At 60.1% G+C, this 20,686-nt stretch overlaps 1 protein-coding gene across 3 annotated transcripts; it reads left to right on the plus strand.

Annotated features, from left to right (window-relative positions):
* Positions 1 to 319: 319 nt before the first annotated feature.
* On the plus strand, positions 320 to 16,462 carry LOC135175007 (inosine-5'-monophosphate dehydrogenase 1). Of its 3 annotated transcripts, none has more exons than XM_064142801.1 (14): positions 320 to 406; positions 4,564 to 4,662; positions 4,872 to 4,920; positions 5,540 to 5,641; positions 6,424 to 6,498; positions 7,614 to 7,820; positions 8,925 to 9,012; positions 10,442 to 10,641; positions 12,118 to 12,208; positions 12,834 to 12,929; positions 13,235 to 13,378; positions 14,633 to 14,777; positions 16,131 to 16,274; positions 16,375 to 16,462. In XM_064142801.1, the coding sequence occupies exons 2-14, from the start codon at positions 4,565 to 4,567 to the stop codon at positions 16,460 to 16,462; spliced, it is 1,527 nt and encodes a 508-aa protein (XP_063998871.1). In that variant the 5' UTR covers positions 320 to 406; position 4,564. The 3 variants fall into 3 exon arrangements, with proteins under 3 accessions (XP_063998871.1, XP_063998872.1, XP_063998870.1); XM_064142802.1 differs by lacking the exon at positions 320 to 406 and adding an exon at positions 2,249 to 2,270; XM_064142800.1 differs by lacking the exon at positions 320 to 406 and adding an exon at positions 2,298 to 2,489.
* Positions 16,463 to 20,686: the final 4,224 nt, after the last annotated feature.

The raw sequence follows: 20,686 nt of genomic DNA on the forward strand, positions 1-20,686 counted from the left end.
GTACTGGGCAGCACTGGGGTGTACTGGGATGCACAGCTGTGTACTGGTTTGTACTGGGCAGCACTGGGGTGTGCTGGGATGCACAGCTGTGTACTGGTTTGTACTGGGCAGCACTGGGGTGTGCTGGGATGCACAGCTCTGTACTGGTTTGTACTGGGCAGCACTGGGGTGTACTGGGATGCACAGCTCTGTACTGGTTTGTACTGGGCAGCACTGGGGTGTACTGGGATGCACAGCTGTGTACTGGTTTGCACTGGGGTGTACTGGGATGCACAGCTGTGTACTGGTTTGTACTGGGCAGCACTGGGAGCACGGGGATGTGCGGGGGCGGGGCTCCCAGTTAATCCCAGCTGCTCCCAGTTAAGTGCCGCTCCCCGCCCCGCAGCGGCGCCGTGGGCGAGCCCAGGTAAGGGACTGGGAGATACTGGGAGGGCGGCGCGGGGAGACTGGGAGCCTGCTGGGGGCGGGGGGGCAGCGGCAGGGTGGTACTGGGGTGAACTGGGCTGTACTGGAGTGACAGTGGGGTGGTACTGGCGCGTGTGGGGGTGAATCTGGGGTGATACTGGGGTGGACTGGGACCTACTGGAGTGATACTGGGATGGACTGGAGTGATACGGGGAGGGTACTGGGGTGATACTGGTGTGTACTGCGGTGTATTGGGGTGATACTGGGAGGGTACTGGGATGGACTGGAGCGTGATACTGGGGCATACTGGGGTGAATCTGGGGTAATACTGGAGGATACTGGGGCGTACTGGGGTGTATTGGAGCGTACTGGGGTGATACTGGGAGGGTACTGGGGCACACTGGTGTGTATTGGGGCATACTGGAGTGATACTGGGGTGATACTGGGAGGGTACTGGGGCATACTGGGGTGTATTGGGGCATACTGGGGTGATACTGGGAGGGTACTGGGGCATACTGGGGTGTATTGGGGCATACTGGAGTGATACTGGGGTGATACTGGGAGGGTACTGGGGCATACTGGGGTGTATTGGAGCATACTAGGGTGATACTGGGAGGGTACTGGGGCGTACTGGTGTGTATTGGGGCATACTGGAGTGATACTGGGAGGGTACTGGGGCATACTGGGGTGTATTGGGGCATACTGGAGTGATACTGGGAGGGTACTGGGGCATACTGGTGTGTATTGGGGCATACTGGGGTGATACTGGGAGGGTACTGGGCCATATTGGAGTGTATTGGGGTGTACTGGGGTGATACTGGGAGGGTACTGGGGCATACTGGAGTGATAATGGTGTGTACTGGGGTGTATTGGGGTGAATCTAGGGTGATACTGGGAGGTTACTGGGGTGTATTGGGGTCACTCTAGAGTGACACTGGGAGGGTACTGGGATGATACTGGGGTGTACTGGGATGTATTGGGGTGAATCTATGGTGACACTGGGAGGGTACTGGGATGATACTGGGGTGTACTGGGATGTATTGGGGTGAATCTAGGATGACACTGGGAGGGTACTGGGATGTATTGGGGTGAATCTAGGATGACACTGGGAGGGTACTGGGATGATACTGGGGTGTACTGGGATGTATTGGGGTGAATCTAGGGTGACACTGGGAGGGTACTGGGATGATACTGGGGTGTACTGGGATGTATTGGGGTGAATCTAGGGTGACACTGGGAGGGTACTGGGGTGTATTGGGGTGAATCTAGGGTGGTACTGGGGTGATACTGAAGTGATACGAAGGTGATACTGGGGTGTACTGGGAGGTACTGGGTTGATATTGGGATGTACTGGGGTGATGCTGAGGTGGTGCTGGAGTAATACTGGGGTGTACTGGGAGGATGCTGGGGGGGCTGGAGGAGGGGCGCTGAGTCGTGAGAAGGCAGCAGTGGGAGCGTACTGGGAGCGTACTGGGAGCGTACTGGGAGTTGGGAGGGGGAGCGCTGGGCTACTGGGAGGTTACTGGGGTGTTACTGGGAGGCTGCTGGGAGGTTACTGGGAGGCTACTGGGAGATGTGCGCCAGCGAGGTAGGGTGAAGCCAGCAGGTTACTGGGAGCGTTACTGGGATGCCAGGAGGCTTACTGGGAGCTGATACTGGGCGGTGCTGGGATGGGCGACTGGAAGGCACTGGGGCTTACTGGGAGGGAAGGGGATGGGGCGGGGGGAAGCTGCAGCAGCCAATCCTGAGCCAGGAAATATCAGCCCCGCCCCCTCCCCCCCCCCCCCCCCTTCCTCCTCCTCCTCCTCCTCCTCCTCCTCCTCCTCCTCCTCCCAGTGCCACGCCCTGCGCTGGGGCTGCTGCGGGTACCGCAACGCGCCGGGACCCCCGGACTGGGGGGGGGGACACACACAACTGGGACACCCTCCCCCCCCCTCCCAGTTACTGGGACCCCCATACTGGGACTGGGATACCCTTACTGGGAAGTCCTTCATGCTGGGACCCTCCCCAGTCCCCACCCCCACTCCTAACTGGGAGGCTCCCAGTAAGGGGAGTCGCTCCCAGTAACCAGGCGAGCGGTGCAGGTGTGGTGATGGGGGGGGGTCGGGGGGGGGGGGGGTACTGGTGCCAGTGGAGGGATTTGGGGGGGTTACTGGTGCCAGTAAGGGGTGCGGGGGGAGTTACTGGTGGCGGTAGGGGGGTTACTGGTGGAGGGGGGGGGGAGTTACTGGTGGGGGTAAGGGAGTTACTGGTGGCGGTAGGGGGGGGCTAAAGGTACCAGTAAGGGGTCCGGGGGGGTTACTGGTGGGGGTAAGGGAGTTACTGGTGCCCGTTGGGAGGTTATTGGTGGGGGTAGGGGAGTTACTGGTGCCCCTTGGGGGGTTACTGGTGGCGGGGGGGGTGCGTTACTGGTGGGGGTAAGGGAGTTACTGGTGCCAGTGAGGGGTCTTGGGGGGTTACTGGTGGGGGTAAGGGAGTTACTGGTGCCCGTTGGGGGGTTACTGGTGGCGGGGGGGAGGGTTACTGGTGCCAGTGAGAGCTCTGGGGGGGGGTTACTGGTGGCAGAGGGGGAGTTACTGGTGCCCGTTGGGGGGTTACTGGTGCCAGTGAGGGGTCTTGGGGGGTTACTGGTGGCGGAGGGGGAGCTACTGGTGGGGGTAAGGGAGCTACTGGTGCCCGTTGAGGGGTTACTGGTGGGGGTAAAGGAGTTACTGGTGGCGGTGTGGGGGGTTACTGGTGCCAGTGAGGGGTCCAGAGTGGTTTACTGGTGTAGAGGGGAAGCTTACTGGTGCCTGTGGGTGACCCTTTGGGGGGGTTACTGGTGCCAGTGAATGTCCGATGGGTCCTAGTGCCACCCCCTGCCCCAGTGCCAAGTTGGCTCCCAGTATGGGTGAGGGTCTTCCTACTGGGGGGGCGGGGGGGTAGGTTTGGTCTTGTGAGGGGGTCAAGATGCCAATGGAGGGAGGTTTAGTGGTGCCAGTGCCAGTTGTTACTGGTGCCAGTGGGTGCCCGATGCGTTGTCTCGGTGCTGTCTGGGTCCTAGTGCCACTCTCTCTCCCAGTGCCAGTGGTTACTGGTGCCAGTGGGTGCCCGATGCGTTGTCTCGGTGCTGTCTGGGTCCTAGTGCGACTCTCTCTCCCAGTGCCAGTGGTTACTGGTGCCAATGGGTGCCAGATGTGTTGTCCCGGTGCTGTCTGGGTCCTAGTGCCACTCCCTCTCCCAGTGCCAGTGGTTACTGGTGCCAGTGGGTGCCAGATGTGTTGTCCCGGTGCTGTCTGGGTCCTAGTGCCACTCCCTCTCCCAGTGCCAGTGGTTACTGGTGCCAGTGGGTGCCAGATGTGTTGTCCCGGTGCTGTCTGGGTCCTAGTGCCACTCTCTCTTCTAGTGCCAGTTGTTACTGGTGCCAATGGGTGCCCGATGTGTTGTCCCGGTGCTGTCTGGGTCCTAGTGCCACTCTCTCTCCCAGTGCCAGTGGTTACTGGTGCCAATGGGTGCCAGATGTGTTGTCCCGGTGCTGTCTGGGTCCTAGTGCCACTCCCTCTCCCAGTGCCAGTGGTTACTGGTGCCAATGGGTGCCAGATGTGTTGTCCCGGTGCTGTCTGGGTCCTAGTGCCACTCTCTCTCCCAGTGCCAGTGGTTACTGGTGCCAATGGGTGCCAGATGTGTTGTCCCGGTGCTGTCTGGGTCCTAGTGCCACTCTCTCTCCTAGTGCCAGTTGTTACTGGTGCCAATGGGTGCCAGATGTGTTGTCCCGGTGCTGTCTGGGTCCTAGTGCCACTCTCTCTCCTAGTGCCAGTTGTTACTGGTGCCAGTGGGTGCCCGATGTGTTGTCCCGGTGCTGTCTGGGTCCTAGTGCCACTCTCTCTCCTAGTGCCAGTTGTTACTGGTGCCAATGGGTGCCAGATGCGTTGTCCCAGTGCTGTCTGGGTCCTAGTGCCACTCCCTCTCCCAGTGCCAGTTGTTATTGGTGCCAATGGGTGCCCGATGAGTTGTCCCAGTGCTGTCTGGGTCCTAGTGCCACTCCCTGTGCCAGTGATACCAGGAAGATGGTTTTGGGGGGGTGGGGGGGGTGGTGGAAGCGTTCTTGTCTTTTTGAGGAGGGGTCTTTGCCCTCAGGGGGGGTCCCAGTCCGCCCCCTCCTCTTCCCTTGTCTCCCAGTATGGCAGACTACCTGATCAGTGGTGGCACTGGTTACGTGCCCGAGGATGGGCTGACAGCTCAGCAGCTCTTTGCCTCCTCGGAGGGGCTCACCTACAAGTAAGTGGGCACACCTCCCCCCCCCCTTCAGCCTTCCCCTCTCCCTCAACTTTGACTTCCCCCCAGCCCAGTTGGCACCGCTGGCATGTGTGTGCCCACCCAGTATGAAACTGGGAGAGTTAATGTGGGGTTGGGGGGGAAAGTGACATTAGGGACCCTCCCCCCACATCTCCCCTTAATGTCCTCTCTGTGTCCTCCCCACCTCACAGTGACTTCCTCATCCTTCCTGGCTTCATTGACTTCACAGCAGATGAGGTGGTGAGTCCTGGCACCACTCTCCCCCGGGGTGGCATCTCTGGGACATCTGCCCCCACCCCCCGGGGTGGCATCCCTGTGAACCCTGCCCCCGGGGTGGTGCCCACCTGTCCCTACACCAGGGTGGCATCCCTGTGCCCACTTAAGGGTGATGTCCCCATGTCGTTGCCCCCCTGAGGTGCTGTCCTTGTGTGTCCCCCCCCAAGGTGACATCTCATGCCCCCCCTCAGGACACCATCCCCATGCCCTGTCCCCAGGGGTGACATCCTGTGGGTGACCTCTCCCAAGGTGACATCCTTGTGCCCCTCCCAGGGTGGCATCCTTCTGTCCCCCAGATGATGTCCCCATGCTCTGTCCACCTTCCAAGGTGCCATCCTTGTTTGTCACCCCCCCCACACCCCTCAAGGTGACTTCTTCCCCCCCTCGGGTGACCTCCTCATGGATGATGTCCTCACATCCATCCCCCCCACCCCCAGGGCTACCACCCCTATGTCATTGTCCCCTGAGGTGCCATCCTTGTCCCCTTCAGGGTGCCACCTCTGTGCCCCTCTACCCCAGAGGGGACACCCCCACGGTGTGTCTGTGTGTCCCCCCCTCGGTGACATCCCTGTCCCCTCACCAGGACCTGACCTCAGCCCTGACTCGCAAGATCACCCTGAAGACTCCTCTGATCTCCTCCCCCATGGACACTGTCACCGAGGCTGAGATGGCAATAGCCATGGCAGTGAGCACTGGGATAGACTGGGAGCAACTGGGATAGACTGGGAGCCACTGGGAGGAGAGATGGAGTGGGATCGGAGGGGCTAGAGGGCACCCAGAGGGCATGGGGGGCACCAGAGGCTGGGGGTGATGGGGAACAGAGGTGGTAAAAGGAGAGCTGGAGGGAACTGGGAGGCATTGGGATAGACTGGGAGCAACTGGGATAGACTGGGAGGCACTGAGAAGCACTGGGAGCAACTGGTTGGAGTGATGGAGGGAGAATGAAGGGACTAAAGGGCACCCAGAGGGCTGGGGAGCACCAGGGGTTGGGGGGTGATGGGGAAGAGAGGTGGTAAGAGGAGAGCTGGAGGGAACTGGGTGGCACTGGAATGCATTGGGTGGTGCCCACTCTGACCTGGGAGCTGTGTGTGCCCACCCAGCCAGGTTTTGGGGTGCCCAGCCTGACCTGGGAGCTGTGTGTGCCCATCCAGACAGGTTTTGGGGTGCCCAGCCTGACCTGGGAGCTGTGTGTGCCCACCCAGTCAGGTTTTGAGGTGCCCACTCTGACCTGGGAGCTGTGTGTGCCCACCCCAGCCAGGTTTTGGGGTGCCCAGCCTGACCTGGGAGCTGTGTGTGCCCACCCCAGCCAGGCTTTGGGGTGCCCACTCTGTTCCCAGTCTGATCTGGGGCACTGTTGCTTGTCTAATGCCAGTAGAATTTCAGGGAGGGGGCACCCAATTTTTGGGGGTGCCCTTTTGACCCCCCCCTCACCCCCTCTCTTTTGTGCCCCCCCCCTTTGCCCCTCAGCTGATGGGTGGCATTGGCATCATCCACCACAACTGCACCCCTGAATTCCAGGCCAATGAGGTGCGGAAGGTCAAGGTAGGGGCACTGGGGGGGGCACTGGAAGGGGCAAAGGGCACTCAGAGGGGTTGGGGGGCACCAGGGGTTGGGGGGTGGTGGGGAAGGGGGTGGTAGAGGGGCACTGGGAAGGGCAAAGGGCACCCAGAGGGGTTGGGGGGCACCAGGGGTTGGGAGGTGTTGGGGAAGGGGATGGTAGGGGGGCACTGGGAAGGGCAAAGGGCACCCAGAGGGGTTGGGGGGTGTTGGTCGGGGAGGGGGGGGCACACCCAAAAATTAGGAGGGGACCCCCCCCAAACCCCTACCCCTTTATTTTGTATGCCCCCCCCCCCCCACCTTGGGGTACCCCAGACCCCCTCCCTCTATTTTAGGTGCCCCTCCTTGGGGCACCCCAATCCCCCCTCCCCTCCTCGTGTTTTTTAGGTGCCCCCCACCCCTTTTTACTACCTCCCCCCTTTGGACACCCCAATATTCCCCCTCCCCCTCCTCTCCTCATGCTTTCGAGGTGTCCCCCACCCCATTTATCCACCCCCCTTCCTCTCCTCATGCTTTTGAGGTGCCCCCCACCCCATTTATCTACCCCCCCCCCTCCTCATGCTTTTGAGGTGCCCCCCACCCCATTTATCTACTTCCCCCTCCTCTCCTCATGCTTTTGAGGTGCCCCCCACCCCATTTATCCACGCCCCCTCCTCTCCTCATGCTTTTGAGGTGCCCCCCATCCAATTTATTTACCCCCCCCTCCTCTCTTCATGCTTTTTAGCTGCCCCTCACCCCATTTAACTACACCCCACACTCAGGACACCCCAATATCCCCTCCCCCTCCTCTCCTCATGCTTTTGAGGTGCCCCCCACCCCATTTATCTACTCCCCCCTCCTCTCCTCATGCTTTTTAGCTGCCCCCCACCCTATTTATCTACCCCCCCTCAGGACACCCCAATATCCCCCTTCCCCCTCCCCCTCCTCGTGTTTTTTAGGTGCCCCCCACCCAAATTTCATTTGGGTGGGGGGCACCTAAAAAGCACGAGGAGGGGAAGGAGGGGGGGGGGTGTGAGGATGCCCTCACCTCTAACCAATGACTTTTTTGGGGGGGTCCCCCCCTTCTCCCCCCTCCCCCCCCTTTCTTCCCCCCCCCAAAGAAATTCGAGCAGGGCTTCATCACTGACCCGGTGGTGCTGAGCCCCACGCAGACGGTAGGGGACGTGTGGGAGGCTAAATCCCGGCATGGATTCTCTGGCATTCCAGTCACTCAGACAGGGAGGTTGGGAAGCAAACTGGAAGGGATGGTCACATCCCGGGATATCGACTTCCTGGGAGAGAGGGATCATGGGATGAGGCTGGGAGAGGTGAGAAAGGGGGAGGGAGGGATGGGAGAAGGGAGAGGGGGAGGGAGGAGGGGATATAGGATAAGGGAGTGGGGAGGGGGATGGGTGTGTTGGGAGTGGGTGGGGTGGGATGGATGGGAATGGGATAGGATGGGTGGGGTGGGAGGATGAGTGGGGTGGGATAGGATGAGTGGGGATGGGATAGGATGGATGGGGATGGAATAGAGTGGTTGGTGTGGGGTGGGATGGATGGGGTGGGATAGGATGGATGGGAATGGAATAGAGTGGGTGGGGTGGGATGGATGGGGATGGAATTGAGTGGGTGGGGTGGGAGAGGATGGATGGGGATGGGATAGGGTGAGTGGGGTGGGATAGAATGAGTGGGGATGGAATAGAGTGGGTAGGGTGGGAGAGGATTGATGGGGATGGGATAGGGCAAGTGGGGTGGGATAGGATGGATGGGGATTGAATAGAGTGGGTGGGATGAGAGAGGATGGATGGGGATGGAATAGAGTGGGTGGGATAGAATAGATGGGGTGGGATGCATGGGGATGGGATAGGATGGATGGGGTGGGATAGGGTGGATGGGGATGGAATAGAGTGGGTGGGGTGGAATGCATGGGGATGGGATACGAAGGATGGAGATAGAATTGAGTGGGTGGGGTGGGATAGGATGGATGGGGTGGGATAGGATGGATGTGGATGGGATAGGGTGAGTGGGGTGGGATAGGATGGATGGGGATGGAATAGAGTGGGTGGGGTGGGAGAGGATGGATGAGGTGGGATAGGATGGATAGGGATGGGATAGGGTGAGTGGGGTGGAATAGGATGAGTGGGCTGGGATAGGATGGATGGGGATGAGATAGGGCAAGTGGGGTGGGATACAATGGATGGGGTGGGATAGGATGGATGGGGATGGGAAAGGGTGGGTGGGGTGGGATGGATGGGGAAGGGATGGGAATGGAATAGGGTGGATGGAGATGGGATAGGGTGAGCTGGGTGGGATAGGGTAAGCGGGGTGGGATAGGATAGGATGAGGCAGGACACCAGAACGGGAGGAGATGAGGTGGGACAGGGTTGGATGGGGTGGGATTGAGGGCCCTGGTGACAATGACCCCCGCTCAGGTGATGACCAAACGTAATGACCTGGTGGTGGCACCTGCTGGCATCACCCTGAAAGAGGCCAATGAGATCCTGCAGCGCAGCAAGAAGGGTACAGAGAGGGAGACGTCAGCCATGGGGTCACCTCCTGCCACCACCCTGGGGTCACCTCATCCCTTGGGCTCACCTCCATGCCTCCACCTCAGCACTGGGGTCATCTCCATGTCATCTCCATCCTCCAACCTCCCTTCATCCCCGTCCCTTGGTGTCCCCCTCCATCCCTTCCTGTTTCCCTGGGCACTCTCCCCCATCCCTTGACCTCCCCTGTCTTGACATTCTCCATCCCTTGACCTCTTCCATCCCTCGACCTCCCCTACCCCTTGATGGTCTCCATCCCTCTGCCTCCTCCAGCCCTCGACAGTCTCCACCTCTTGATCTCCTCCATCCCTCAACCTCTTCCACCCCTCAATGATCTCCCACCCCTTGATGTTCTCCATCCCTTGACCTCCCTCATGTGACATTCCACATCCCTCAATGTTCTCCATCCTATGACCTCCCCCATTTAATATTCTTCATCCCACAACCCACCCCATTTGACCTTCTCCATCCCTCAACCTGCCCCATCCCTCCACCTTCCCCATTTGACCTCCTCCATCCTTCAACCTGCCCCATTTGATGTTATTCATCCCTCACCCTCCCCCATCTGATGTTCTCCATCCCTTAATCTTCTCCATCCCTCTTAATGTCCTCCATCCTTTGACCTCCCCCATTTGACATTCTCCATCTCACAACCTTCCCCATCCTTCAACCTCCCCCATCTAACATTCTCCATCCCTTAATGTTCTCTCGTCCCTCAACCTCCCCCATTTGACATTCTCCATCCCACAACCTTCTCCATCCTTCAACCTCCCCCATCTGACGTTCTCCATCCCTTTATGTTCCCCATCCCTTTATGTTCCCCATCCCTTTATGTTCCCCATCCCTTTATGTTCCCCATCCCTTGACCTCCCCCATTTGACCTCCTCCATCCCTCAACCTTCTCCATCCTTCAACCTCCCCCATCCCTCCACCTGCCCCATTTGACCTCCTCCATCTCTCAACCTCCCCCATTTGACATTCTCCATCCTTCAACCTCCCCCATCTGACATTCTCCATCCCTTTATGATCTCCATCCCTTTATGATCTCCATCCCTTTATGATCTCCATCCCTTTATGATCTCCATCCCTTGACCTCCCCCATTTGACCTCCTCCATCCCTCAACCTCCCCCATCTGACGTTCTCCATCCCTTTATGTTCCCCATCCCTTAATGTTCCCCATCCCTTGACCTCCCCCATTTGACCTCCTCCATCCCTCAACCTCCCCTATCTGACGTTCTCCATCCCTTAATGTTCCCCATCCCTTGACCTCCCCCATTTGACATTCTCCACCCCTCGACCTTCTCCATCCTTCAACCTCCCCCATCCCTGCACCTCTCCCATCCCTCCACTTCCCCAATTTGACATTCCCTCTCCTCCCCCGCCGCCGTGTGCCTGCCCGCAGGCAAGCTGCCCATCGTGAACTCCAGCGACGAGCTGGTGGCCATCATCGCCCGCACGGACCTGAAGAAGAACCGGGAGCATCCCTTGGCCTCCAAGGACGGGCGGAAGCAGCTGCTGTGCGGCGCCGCCATCGGCACCCGCGAGGACGACAAGTACCGCCTGGATCTGCTGGTGCAGGCCAGCGTCGACCTGGTGGTGCTGGTTCGTACCGCGGCCGCCAGGGGGCGCCACTGCCGGCGGCACTGCTGGCGCTGCCCGCTCGGCGCCGGGGCTGAGGCAGAGCCTGCTCCCAGCCCTCGCTCCCTGCCCTTCGCGGGGGGGCTCTCGCTGCCTTCCCTCCTGGGTGCTCTCCCAGTACCCTCTCATGCCACCTCTGTGCCCTCTTTCTTTCCCCCCCTCTTTCTTTCCCCCCCTCTTTCTTTCCCCCCCTCTTTCTTTCCCCCCCTCTTTCTTTCCCCCCCCTCTTTCTTTCCCCCCCTCTTTCTTTCCCCCCCTCTTTCTTCTCCCCTCTTTTCCCCCCCCCCTTCCTTCTCCCCTCTTTCTGTCCCCCCCCCCTCTTTCTGTCCCCCCCCCCTCTTTCTGTCCCCCCCCTCTTTCTGTCCCCCCCCCTCTTTCTGTCCCCCCCCCTCTTTCTGTCCCCCCCCTCTTTCTGTCCCCCCCCTCTTTCTGTCCCCCCCTTCTTTCGTATCCCCCCCTTTCCCCTCTTGCTGGTGCAGGCCAGCGTCGACCTGGTGGTGCTGGTTCGTACCGCGGCCGCCAGGGGGCGCCACTGCCGGCGGCACTGCTGGCGCTGCCCTCTCGGCGCCGGGGCTGAGGCAGAGCCTGCTCCCAGCCCTCGCTCCCTGCCCTTCCCGGGGGGGCTCTCGCTGCCTTCCCTCCTGGGTGCTCTCCCAGTACCCTCTCATGCCACCTCTGTGCCCTCTTTCTCTCCCCCCCTCTTTCCCCCCCCCATCCCCCCAATGCCTCCCAGTACCTTTCCATTCTGCCTCCAATGCCCTTATTTGCCCTCCCAGTGCCCTGAGTTCGCTCTCAGTACTGTCCCAGTGCCCTCTAATGCCACCCAGTGCCCTTCTATTCTCATCCCAATGCTTACCACTGCCCCTCTGTACCCTCCCAGTGCCCCCAGTACTCTGCCAGTGCCCTCCCAATGCCCTCAATGCCCTCCTAGTGCCCTTCTGTTCCCATCCCAGTGCCTACCTCTGCCCCTCTGTGCCCTCCTAATGCCTCAAATACTCCCCCAGTGCCCTCCCAATGCCCTCAATTCCCTCCCAGTGCCCTCTCAGTGCTCCCAGTACTCTCCCAGTGCCCTTCTATTCCCATCCTTATGCCTACCTCTGCCCCTCTGTGCCCTCCCAATGCCCTCAATGCCCTCCTAGTGCCCTTCTATTCCCATCCCAATGCCTACCTCTGCCCCTCTGTGCCCTCCCAATGCACTCAGTCCATTCCCAGTGCCCTCTCCCTGCCTCCGGTGCCACCCCAATGCCTGCCAGTGCCCTCCCATCACCATCTCAATGTCTCCTATTGCCTCTCCATGCCCACCCAGTGCCACCCCCTTCCCTCCCAGTGCCCTTTGCTGCCCTTCCAGTGCCTCCCACTGCCTCTGTGTGCCCTCCCCCCGGCCCCAGCTGGCAGCCAGTGCCCACTCTCCTGTCATGTGCCCACTTTGGTGCCCCCCAGGACTCATCCCAGGGGAACTCCATCTACCAGATCAGCATGATCCAGTACATCAAGCACAAGTACCCTGAGCTGCAGGTCATCGGTGGCAACGGTGAACTGGGAGGCACTGGGAGAGCATCCTGGGGGGGCTGGCAGGGAGCTGGGGGGGATTGGTGAACTGGGAGGCACTGGGAGCACTGGGAGAGCATCCTGGGGGCGCTGGGAGGGAGCTAGGGGGGATTGGTGAACTGGGAGGCACTGGGAGGCTCTGGGAGAGCATAATGGGGAGGATTGGAGGGCACTGGGAGGGAACTGGGAGGCACTAAGAGGGAAATGGGGGGGAACTGGGAGGGCACAGGGAGGGAACTGGGGCACACTAGAAGGCACTGGGAGGGCATTGGAAGGGCATAAAGGGGCACTGGGAGGGCACAGGGAGGGAACTGGGGCACTCGAGAAGGCACTGGGAGGGCACAAGGAGGGAACTGTGGCACTCTAGAAGGCACTGGGAGGGCACAGAGGGGAACTGGGAGGGCATAGAGGAGAGGGAGGGTACAGGGAGGGAACTGGGACACTCTGGAGGGCACTGGGAGGGCACAGAGGGGAACTGGGAGGGCACGGGGAGGGCATCTGGGTTACTGTGGAGGGCACTGGGAGGGCACAGAAGGGGAAGTGAGGTGGCCCCAGGGGGCACACTGGGAGGCACTGGGAGCTAATGGGTGCCACCAACCCCTTTCTAGTTGTCACTGCTGCCCAGGCCAAGAACCTGATCGACGCTGGCGTGGATGCCCTCAGGGTGGGCATGGGCTGTGGGTCCATCTGCATCACCCAGGAGGGTGAGTGCCACCTCCCCAGTGCCACCCCAGGGTCCCCTCAGTGTGCCCCACCTATGTCCCCTCCCTGTCCCCAGTGCTCTGTGTCCCCTCTGAGGTGAGGCACAGAGCAGCTGAGTGCCCTCAGTGTCCCCACCATGCCCTCCTGTGTCCCCTCCCTGTCCCCTCAGTGTGTCCCTGCAGTGTCCCCAATGCTTTATGCCCCCTCCGAGTCCCCCCGGCTGACTTTTGGGGGGTGGTGGCAGTGCCAGGTGCTGGGGTGGGCAGGGGGGTTGGTGGCAGGGGTGGTGACAGCAGTGTCCCCACAGTGATGGCATGTGGCAGGCCTCAGGGCACAGCTGTCTACAAGGTGGCAGAGTATGCCAGGCGCTTCGGGGTGCCAGTCATCGCCGACGGCGGCATCCGCACCGTGGGGCACCTGGTGAAGGCCTTGGCACTGGGGGCATCCACTGGTAAGTGTGGGCTGGGCATCAAAAGTGGGCATCCAAGAGCTGTGGTTGGCACCCAGAGAGGTGCCAAAGCTGACTCCAGGTGGTAGAGTCACTGGGTGATAGGATGGCATCTGCCTGGCATCACCACTGGTGGCATCTTGCCACCAAGCAGCTGCTGTAGTGATGCCAGCCGTGGCACCACTTGGCATGTATGGAGGTGGCCAGCCTGGCATACTTGATACCCATTGTGGTGCCCATTCTGTCACCAACCTGACATCCACAGTGATGGTGGTCATCCTGGCACCAAGCTGGCACCCACATTGGTGCCAGCCTCATCACCTGACACCCACAAGGGTGACCATTCCCTCTGGTGCCAAACTTGGCAACACCCAACAGCCACAGGGATGCCCAACCTGGCACAAGGTAGCACCCATAAAGGTAGGCAGTGTGTCACCACCTGGCACTCATAATGGTGCCTGCCCTGGCACCAGGCAGCACCCATGAGGGCGGGCAGTGTGTCACTGTCTGGCACCTATAGTGGTGCCCACCTTGGCACCAAGTAGCACCCACAAAGATGAGGCTGGGCAGTATGTCACCACCTGGCACCCACAGCAGTGCACACCCTGGCACCAAGCAGCACCTGTAGTGGTGCCCACCCTGGCACCAGGTAGCACCCCAGAGGGTGAGCATAGTGGCACCACCTGGCCCCCATAGAAGCACCCACGAGGGTGGGCAGTGTGGCACCACCTGGTACCCATAGTGATGCCCACCTTGGCACCAAGCAGCACCCACGAGGGTGAGCAGTGTGGCACCTCCTGGCACCCATAGAAGCACCCACGGGGGTGGGCAGTGTGGCACCACCTGGCCCCCATAGCAGCACCCACCTTGGCACTAAGCATCACCCACGAGGGTGGGCAGTGTGGCACCTCCTGGCACTCATAGAAGCACCCTCAGGGGTGGGCAGTGTAGCACCACTTGGCACCCATAGAAGCACCCACAGGGGTGGGCAGTGTAGCACCACCTGGCCCCCATAGCAGCACCCACCTTGGCGCCAAGCATCACCCACGAGGGTGGGCAGTGTGGCACCACCTGGCACCAATACCCCACATCTACCTTCTCCCTTTCTCCCCCCTCCCCGACACCTTCACAGTTACCTCTTTGGGCTCTCCCTTATCTTTGTACCCACGTTGATGCCAACCTCTGGTGCCACCTGGTGCGAGTGGGGGGGTGTGGGAGAGGGGTGGCCCTCTAACATCTGTGCCCACCTGTGCCCAGTGATGATGGGGTCCCTGCTGGCTGCCACCACGGAAGCCCCTGGGGAGTTCTTCTTCTCGGAGGGGGTGAGGCTGAAGCAGTACAGGGGCATGGGCTCCTTGGATGCCATGGAGAAGAGCAGCAGCAGCCAGAAGCGTTACTTCAGGTACCACTCTGGGGGGGCTGAGAGGGGGGAGAGGTCCCCAGGATCCATCCACACCCCCCCAGGGTCATTGTGTCCCCCCCCCAGGGTCACTGTATCCCACTCAAGTCAAGGTGGCCAAGTGAAGGTAGCTCAAAGGGTGGTAGGAGCCAGCCAGGCTGAGAGGCTCAGCCGTAAATGACTCACTAGGGGGGACTTGGGGGGGGGGCCCAATATCCAACCCCCCCTCCCAATGTCATTGTGTCCCCCCCCCAGGGTCACTGTGTCCCACTCAAGTCAAGGTGGCCAAGTGAAGGTAGCTCAAAGGGTGGTAGGAGCCAGCCAGGCTGAGAGGTTCAGCCATAACCATCACCAGGAGAGGGTCTTGGGGAGGTTCTAGGTGGCTCTTGGTGGGTTCTAGGTGGTCCTTGGTGGGTTCTAGGTGGTCCTTGGTGGGTTCTAGGTGGTCCAGGTGGGGGATCATGACTTTATTTCCCTCACCCAGTGAAGGTGACAAGGAGAAGGTGGCTGGAGGGGTGGTGAGACCCATCCAGCACAAGATCATCTCATAGGAGGGGGTCTTGAGGAGGGTCTAGGTGGCCCTTGGTGGGTTCTAAGTAGCTCTTAGTGGGTGCTAGGTGATCCTTGGTGGGATCTAGGTGGTCCAGGTGGGGGTCCATGACTTTATTTCCCCCACCCAGTGAAGGTGAGACCCCTCCAACACAAGCCCATCTCATAGGAAGGGATCTTGGGGAGGTCCTAGATGGTCCTTGGTGGGTTCTAGGTGGCTCTTGATGGGATCCAGGTGGTCTTTGGTGGGTTCTAGGTGGCTCTTGATGGGATCCAGGTGGTCCTTGGTGGGTTCTAGGTGGTGCTTGGTGGGATCCAGGTGGCTCTTAGTGGGATCCAGGTGGCTCTTGGTGGGTTCTAGGTGGCTCTTAGGGGGATCTAGATGGTCCTTGGTGGGATCTAGGTGGTCCAGTTGGAGAATCATGACCTTATTTCCCCCACCCTGTGAAGGTGAGACCCCTCCAGCACAAGCCCATCTCATAGGAAGGGATCTAGGGGAGGTTCTAGGTGGCTCTTGGTGGGTTCTAGGTGGCTCTTAGGGGGATCTAGGTGGTCCTTGGTGGGATCCAGGTGGTCCTTGGTGGGTTCTAGGTGCTCCTTGGTGGGATCTAGGTGGTCCAGGTGGAGGATCATGACCTTATTTCCCCCACCCTGTGAAGGTGAGACCCCTCCAGCACAAGCCCATCTCATAGGAAGGGATCTAGGGGAGGTTCCAGGTGGCTCTCGGTGGGTTTGTGGTCCTCTGGAGGGGGATGGAAGGGGTGGGGGTGGTCCTCACGTTCCATGCCTGTGTCCCCCTCCCCCCAGCGAAGGTGAGAAGGTGAAGGTGGCCCAGGGGGTGTCCGGATCCATCCAGGACAAAGGCTCCATCCATAAGTTCGTCCCTTACCTGATCGCCGGCATCCAGCACGGCTGCCAGGACATCGGCGCCAGGAGCCTCTCGGTCCTCAGGTGACGCCTCTGGGGGGGGGGGGGGGGGCGGGGAGGGGTGGGGTCAGGGGTGTGGTCAGGGGTGGGGCCTCCCCAAAAACGTCGCCGTGTCCCCACCCAGGTCAATGATGTACTCAGGGGAGCTGAAGTTTGAGAAGAGGACGATGGCAGCACAGATTGAGGGGGGGGTCCATGGGCTCCACTCGTAAGTTTGGGGGGGGGGGGAGGGGATGGAGAAGGGGTGGGGGGGGTTGGGGGAAGAGGGGGAGGGGGTCACTGGGAGGGTAAAGTGAGAGGGTTGTGATAAGATGCCAGGGGGGGGAGGGGGCACCACGTCAGATATGGGGGAGGGGGCACAGACTGCTTCATCCCCATGCCCACCCCCGCAAAGCAAAAGCCTTAAGGGAGGGCACTCAATTTGCCCAGTGCCAACTGGGAGGAGGTGTGGGTGCTCCCAGTCAGCCCCAGTGCAAGGTATGGGTGCTCCCAGTCAGCCCCAGGACGAGGTGTGGGTGCTCCCAGTCAGCCCCAGGATGAGGTGTGGGTGCTCCCAGTCAGCCCCAGGACGAGGTGTGGGTGCTCCCAGTCAGCCCCAGTGCAAGGTATGGGTGCTCCCAGTCAGCCCCAGGATGAGGTGTGGGTGCTCCCAGTCAGCCCCAGGACGAGGTGTGGGTGCTCCCAGTCAGCCCCAGTGCAAGGTATGGGTGCTCCCAGTCAGCCCCAGGATGAGGTGTGGGTGCTCCCAGTCAGCCCCAGGACGAGGTGTGGGTGCTCCCAGTCAGCCCCAGTACAAAGTATGGGTGCTCCCAGTCAGCCCCAGGATGAGGTGTGGGTGCTCCCAGTCAGCCCCAGGACGAGGTATGGGTGCTCCCAGTTAGCCAGTACGAGGTATGGGTGCTCCCAGTTAGCCCCAGGATGAGGTGTGGGTGCTCCCAGTCAGCCCCAGGATGAGGTGTGGGTGCTCCCAGTTAGCCCAGGACGAGGTGTGGGTGCTCCCAGTTAGCCCCAGGACGAGGTGTGGGTGCTCCCAGTTAGCCCAGGACGAGGTATGGGTGCTCCCAGTCAGCCCCAGTACGAGGTGTGGGTGCTCCCAGTTAGCCAGTACGAGGTATGGGTGCTCCCAGTTAGCCCAGTACGAGGTATGGGTGCTCCCAGTTAGCCCAGTACGAGGTATGGGTGCTCCCAGTTAGCCCAGGACGAGGTATGGGTGCTCCCAGTCAGCCCCAGTACGAGGTGTGGGTGCTCCCAGTTAGCCAGTACGAGGTATGGGTGCTCCCAGTTAGCCCAGGACGAGGTATGGGTGCTCCCAGTTAGCCCCAGGACGAGGTGTGGGTGCTCCCAGTTAGCCAGTACGAGGTATGGGTGCTCCCAGTTAGCCCAGGACGAGGTGTGGGTGCTCCCAGTTAGCCCCAGGACGAGGTGTGGGTGCTCCCAGTTAGCCCCAGGACGAGGTGTGGGTGCTCCCAGTCAGCCCCAGTACGAGGTGTGGGTGCTCCCAGTTAGCCAGTACGAGGTATGGGTGCTCCCAGTTAGCCCAGTACAAGGTATGGGTGCTCCCAGTTAGCCCAGCAGCAGACATGGGGGCACTCCCAGCTGCCCCAGTGCCAGGCTCGGGTGCCACCCAGTGTGCCCCAGTTGCAGCCAGTGCTGTGTGTCCTCACTCCCAGTAACAAACTGGTGCAAACTGGGGGGGGAGCAGCAGCTCCTTTAATTCACTCCCTGCAGAGTAGAGCTTGTACGAGGGGGTGGGGTTTAGTTGTAGCTGAGAGAGCTGATTGGCTGCTTGCCTGGGTGCTGATTGGTCCATTGGATGGGAGGGGTTTGATGGGCCAACCAATGGGACTGCTGGTTTGGTTGGATAAGATGGTGGTCAGCTGTGATTGGTTGGCAGGTTGAGGTGCTGGTCAGCTGTGATTGGTTGGCAGGTTGAGGTGCTGGTTGGCTGTGATTGGTTGGCAGGTTGAGGTGCTGGTTGGCTGTGATTGGCTGGCAGGTTGAGGTGCTGGTCAGCTGTGATTGGTTGGCAGGTTGAGGTACTGGTCAGCTGTGATTGGTTGGCAGGTTGAGGTACTGGTTGACTGTGATTGGTTGGCAGGTTGAGGTGCTGGTCGGCTGTGATTGGTTGGCAGGTTGAGGTGCTGGTCGGCTGTGATTGGTTGGCAGGTTGAGGTGCTGGTCGGCAGTGATTGGTTGTCAGGTTGAGGTGCTGGTCAGCTGTGATTGATTGGTTAAGATGGTGGTCAGCTGTGATTGGTTGTCAGGTTGAGGTGCTGGTTGGCAGTGATTGGTTGGCAGGTTGAGGTGCTGGTCGGCTGTGATTGATTGGTTAAGATGGTGGTCAGCTGTGATTGGTTGTCAGGTTGAGGTACTGGTTGGCTGGTGGCAATGTTGGCTGTCTGTGATTGGTTGGTTAAGATGGTGGCCAGCTGTGATTGGTTGACAGGTTGAGGGGCTGGCTGGCTGGTGGAGACATTGGCTGGCTGTGATTGGTTAGTTAGGATGATGATCAGCTGTGATTGGTTGGCAGGTTGAGGTGCTGGTTGGCTGATGGAGATGTTGGTTAAGATGGTGGTTGGCTGTGATTGGCTGTGGGCTGAGGTGCTCGTTGATTGGTTGGCCATGGTGCTGCTGGGCTGTGGTTGGCTGATTGGGATGGTGACTGGTTGGTTGGTTGCGTGAGACGCTGGTTTGCTGTGATTGGTCACTTGAGACAGTGGTTGGCTGTGATTGGTTGGTTACAGCTCTGGTTGGCTGTGCTGGGCTGATTCAGATGCTGGTTTGCCATAGCTGATTGGTTGAGATGGTAATTGGCTGTGGTTGTTGGTTGAGATTGGTCTCTGGCTGTGATTGGTTGGTAGAAGTGTTGATTGGCTGTGATTGGCTGGCTGAGATGCTGGTTGGCTGAGGTTCTGCTTGTCTGCAGTTGGTTGGCTGAGATGCAGGTTGGCCATGATTGGTTGGTTGAGATGATAGCTGGCCGGGATTGGTTGGTTGAAGTGTTGATTGGCTGTGATTGGTTGGCTGAGATGGTAGTTGGCTGTGGTTGGTTGAAGTGTTGATTGGCTGTGGTTGGCTGGCTGAGATGCTGATTGGTCGAGGTTCTGCTTGTCTGCAGTTGGTTGGCTGAGGTGCTGGTAGGCCCTGATTGGTTGGTTGAAGTGCTCAACGGCTTTGACTGATTGGTTGAGATGCTGCTTGGCCATGATTGGGTGGTTGAAGCAATGATTGACAGTGGTTGGCTGGTGAGACGCTGATTGGTTGGCCAAGATGCTGGTTGTTGGATGTGATTGGTCACCTGGCTGAGCTGCTGGTTGGCTGGTTGGGTGAGCAGGATGCTGATTGGCTGGCTGGTTGGGTGAGCAGGATGCTGATTGGCTGGCTGGTTGGTTGAGCAGGATGCTGATTGGCTGGCTGGTTGGTTGAGCAGGATGCTGATTGGCTGGCTGGTTGGTTGAGCAGGATGCTGGTTGGGTGAGCAGGATGCTGATTGGCTGCCTGGTTGGGGGAGCAGGATACTGATTGGTTGGCTGGTTGGCAAGCAGGGTGCTGGTTGGTTGGTGGGTGCCAGGCAGTGTTTGAGGAGGGCACATCTTCCTTGGCACCCTAGGGAGCCTGGCACCAGTGCCAGGAGCCCAGTGCTGGTGCCTAGGCTGTTACTGGTGCCAGGTGGCTTGGGCATGGCATTGATGCTGGTGCCAGTGCTGGGTGGTAGCAGTGCCAGGTGGTAGCAGTGGAGCTGGTGCCAGTGCCAGGTCACACAGGGAGGGGGCAGGAGGTGGTGCCAGATGATGGTGCTGGTGCCAAGTGGTGCCAGTGCCAAGAGATTCAGGCAGGCTCAGTGCAAGTGCCAGGAAGCTCAGCTGAATCATGGTGCCTGTGCCAGGTAGTGCCAGTACCAGATGGCATCAGTGCCAAATGGCTCACCCAGAGTCTGGTGCCAGGGCTGGGTTGTGGTGCTAGTGCCAGGCAGCTTAGCCAGAGCACGATGCTGGCACTGGGTGGTGGCAGTGGTGATGGTGGTGCCAGTTTGCCTTGGTGCCAGTGTCTGTCTGGATCGTGGCACCATTCCGATGCCCATTGGCATCACGGTGCTGATCCAGGCCGCTTGGCCAAAGTGTGGTGCCAATGCCAAGATGGTGTCAGCAGCAGGTGGTGCATTGCCAATGCCCACCAGGATCAGTGGTCAGATGGTGCCCACCAGTGAGAGGCAGCTTGGTCAGACCATGGTACCAATGCCAGGTGGTGCCGGTGCCAACCTCTGTCTAAACCATGTTCCCAATGCCAGGCAGCTTGACCAGAGCACAGCGCCAGTACCAGCTGCTGCTGGTGCCAAGGTCCATCTGGACCATGGTGCCAGCACTGGGGTTGGGGGGGTTGGTTACTCAGTGGGGAGGTTGCTGGTGATGCCAAGGTGCCAGGGTGACCATGTCCCT

This window comes from Pogoniulus pusillus, chromosome 4 (assembly GCF_015220805.1).
Source record: "Pogoniulus pusillus isolate bPogPus1 chromosome 4, bPogPus1.pri, whole genome shotgun sequence".
Classification (NCBI taxonomy): domain Eukaryota; kingdom Metazoa; phylum Chordata; class Aves; order Piciformes; family Lybiidae; genus Pogoniulus; species Pogoniulus pusillus.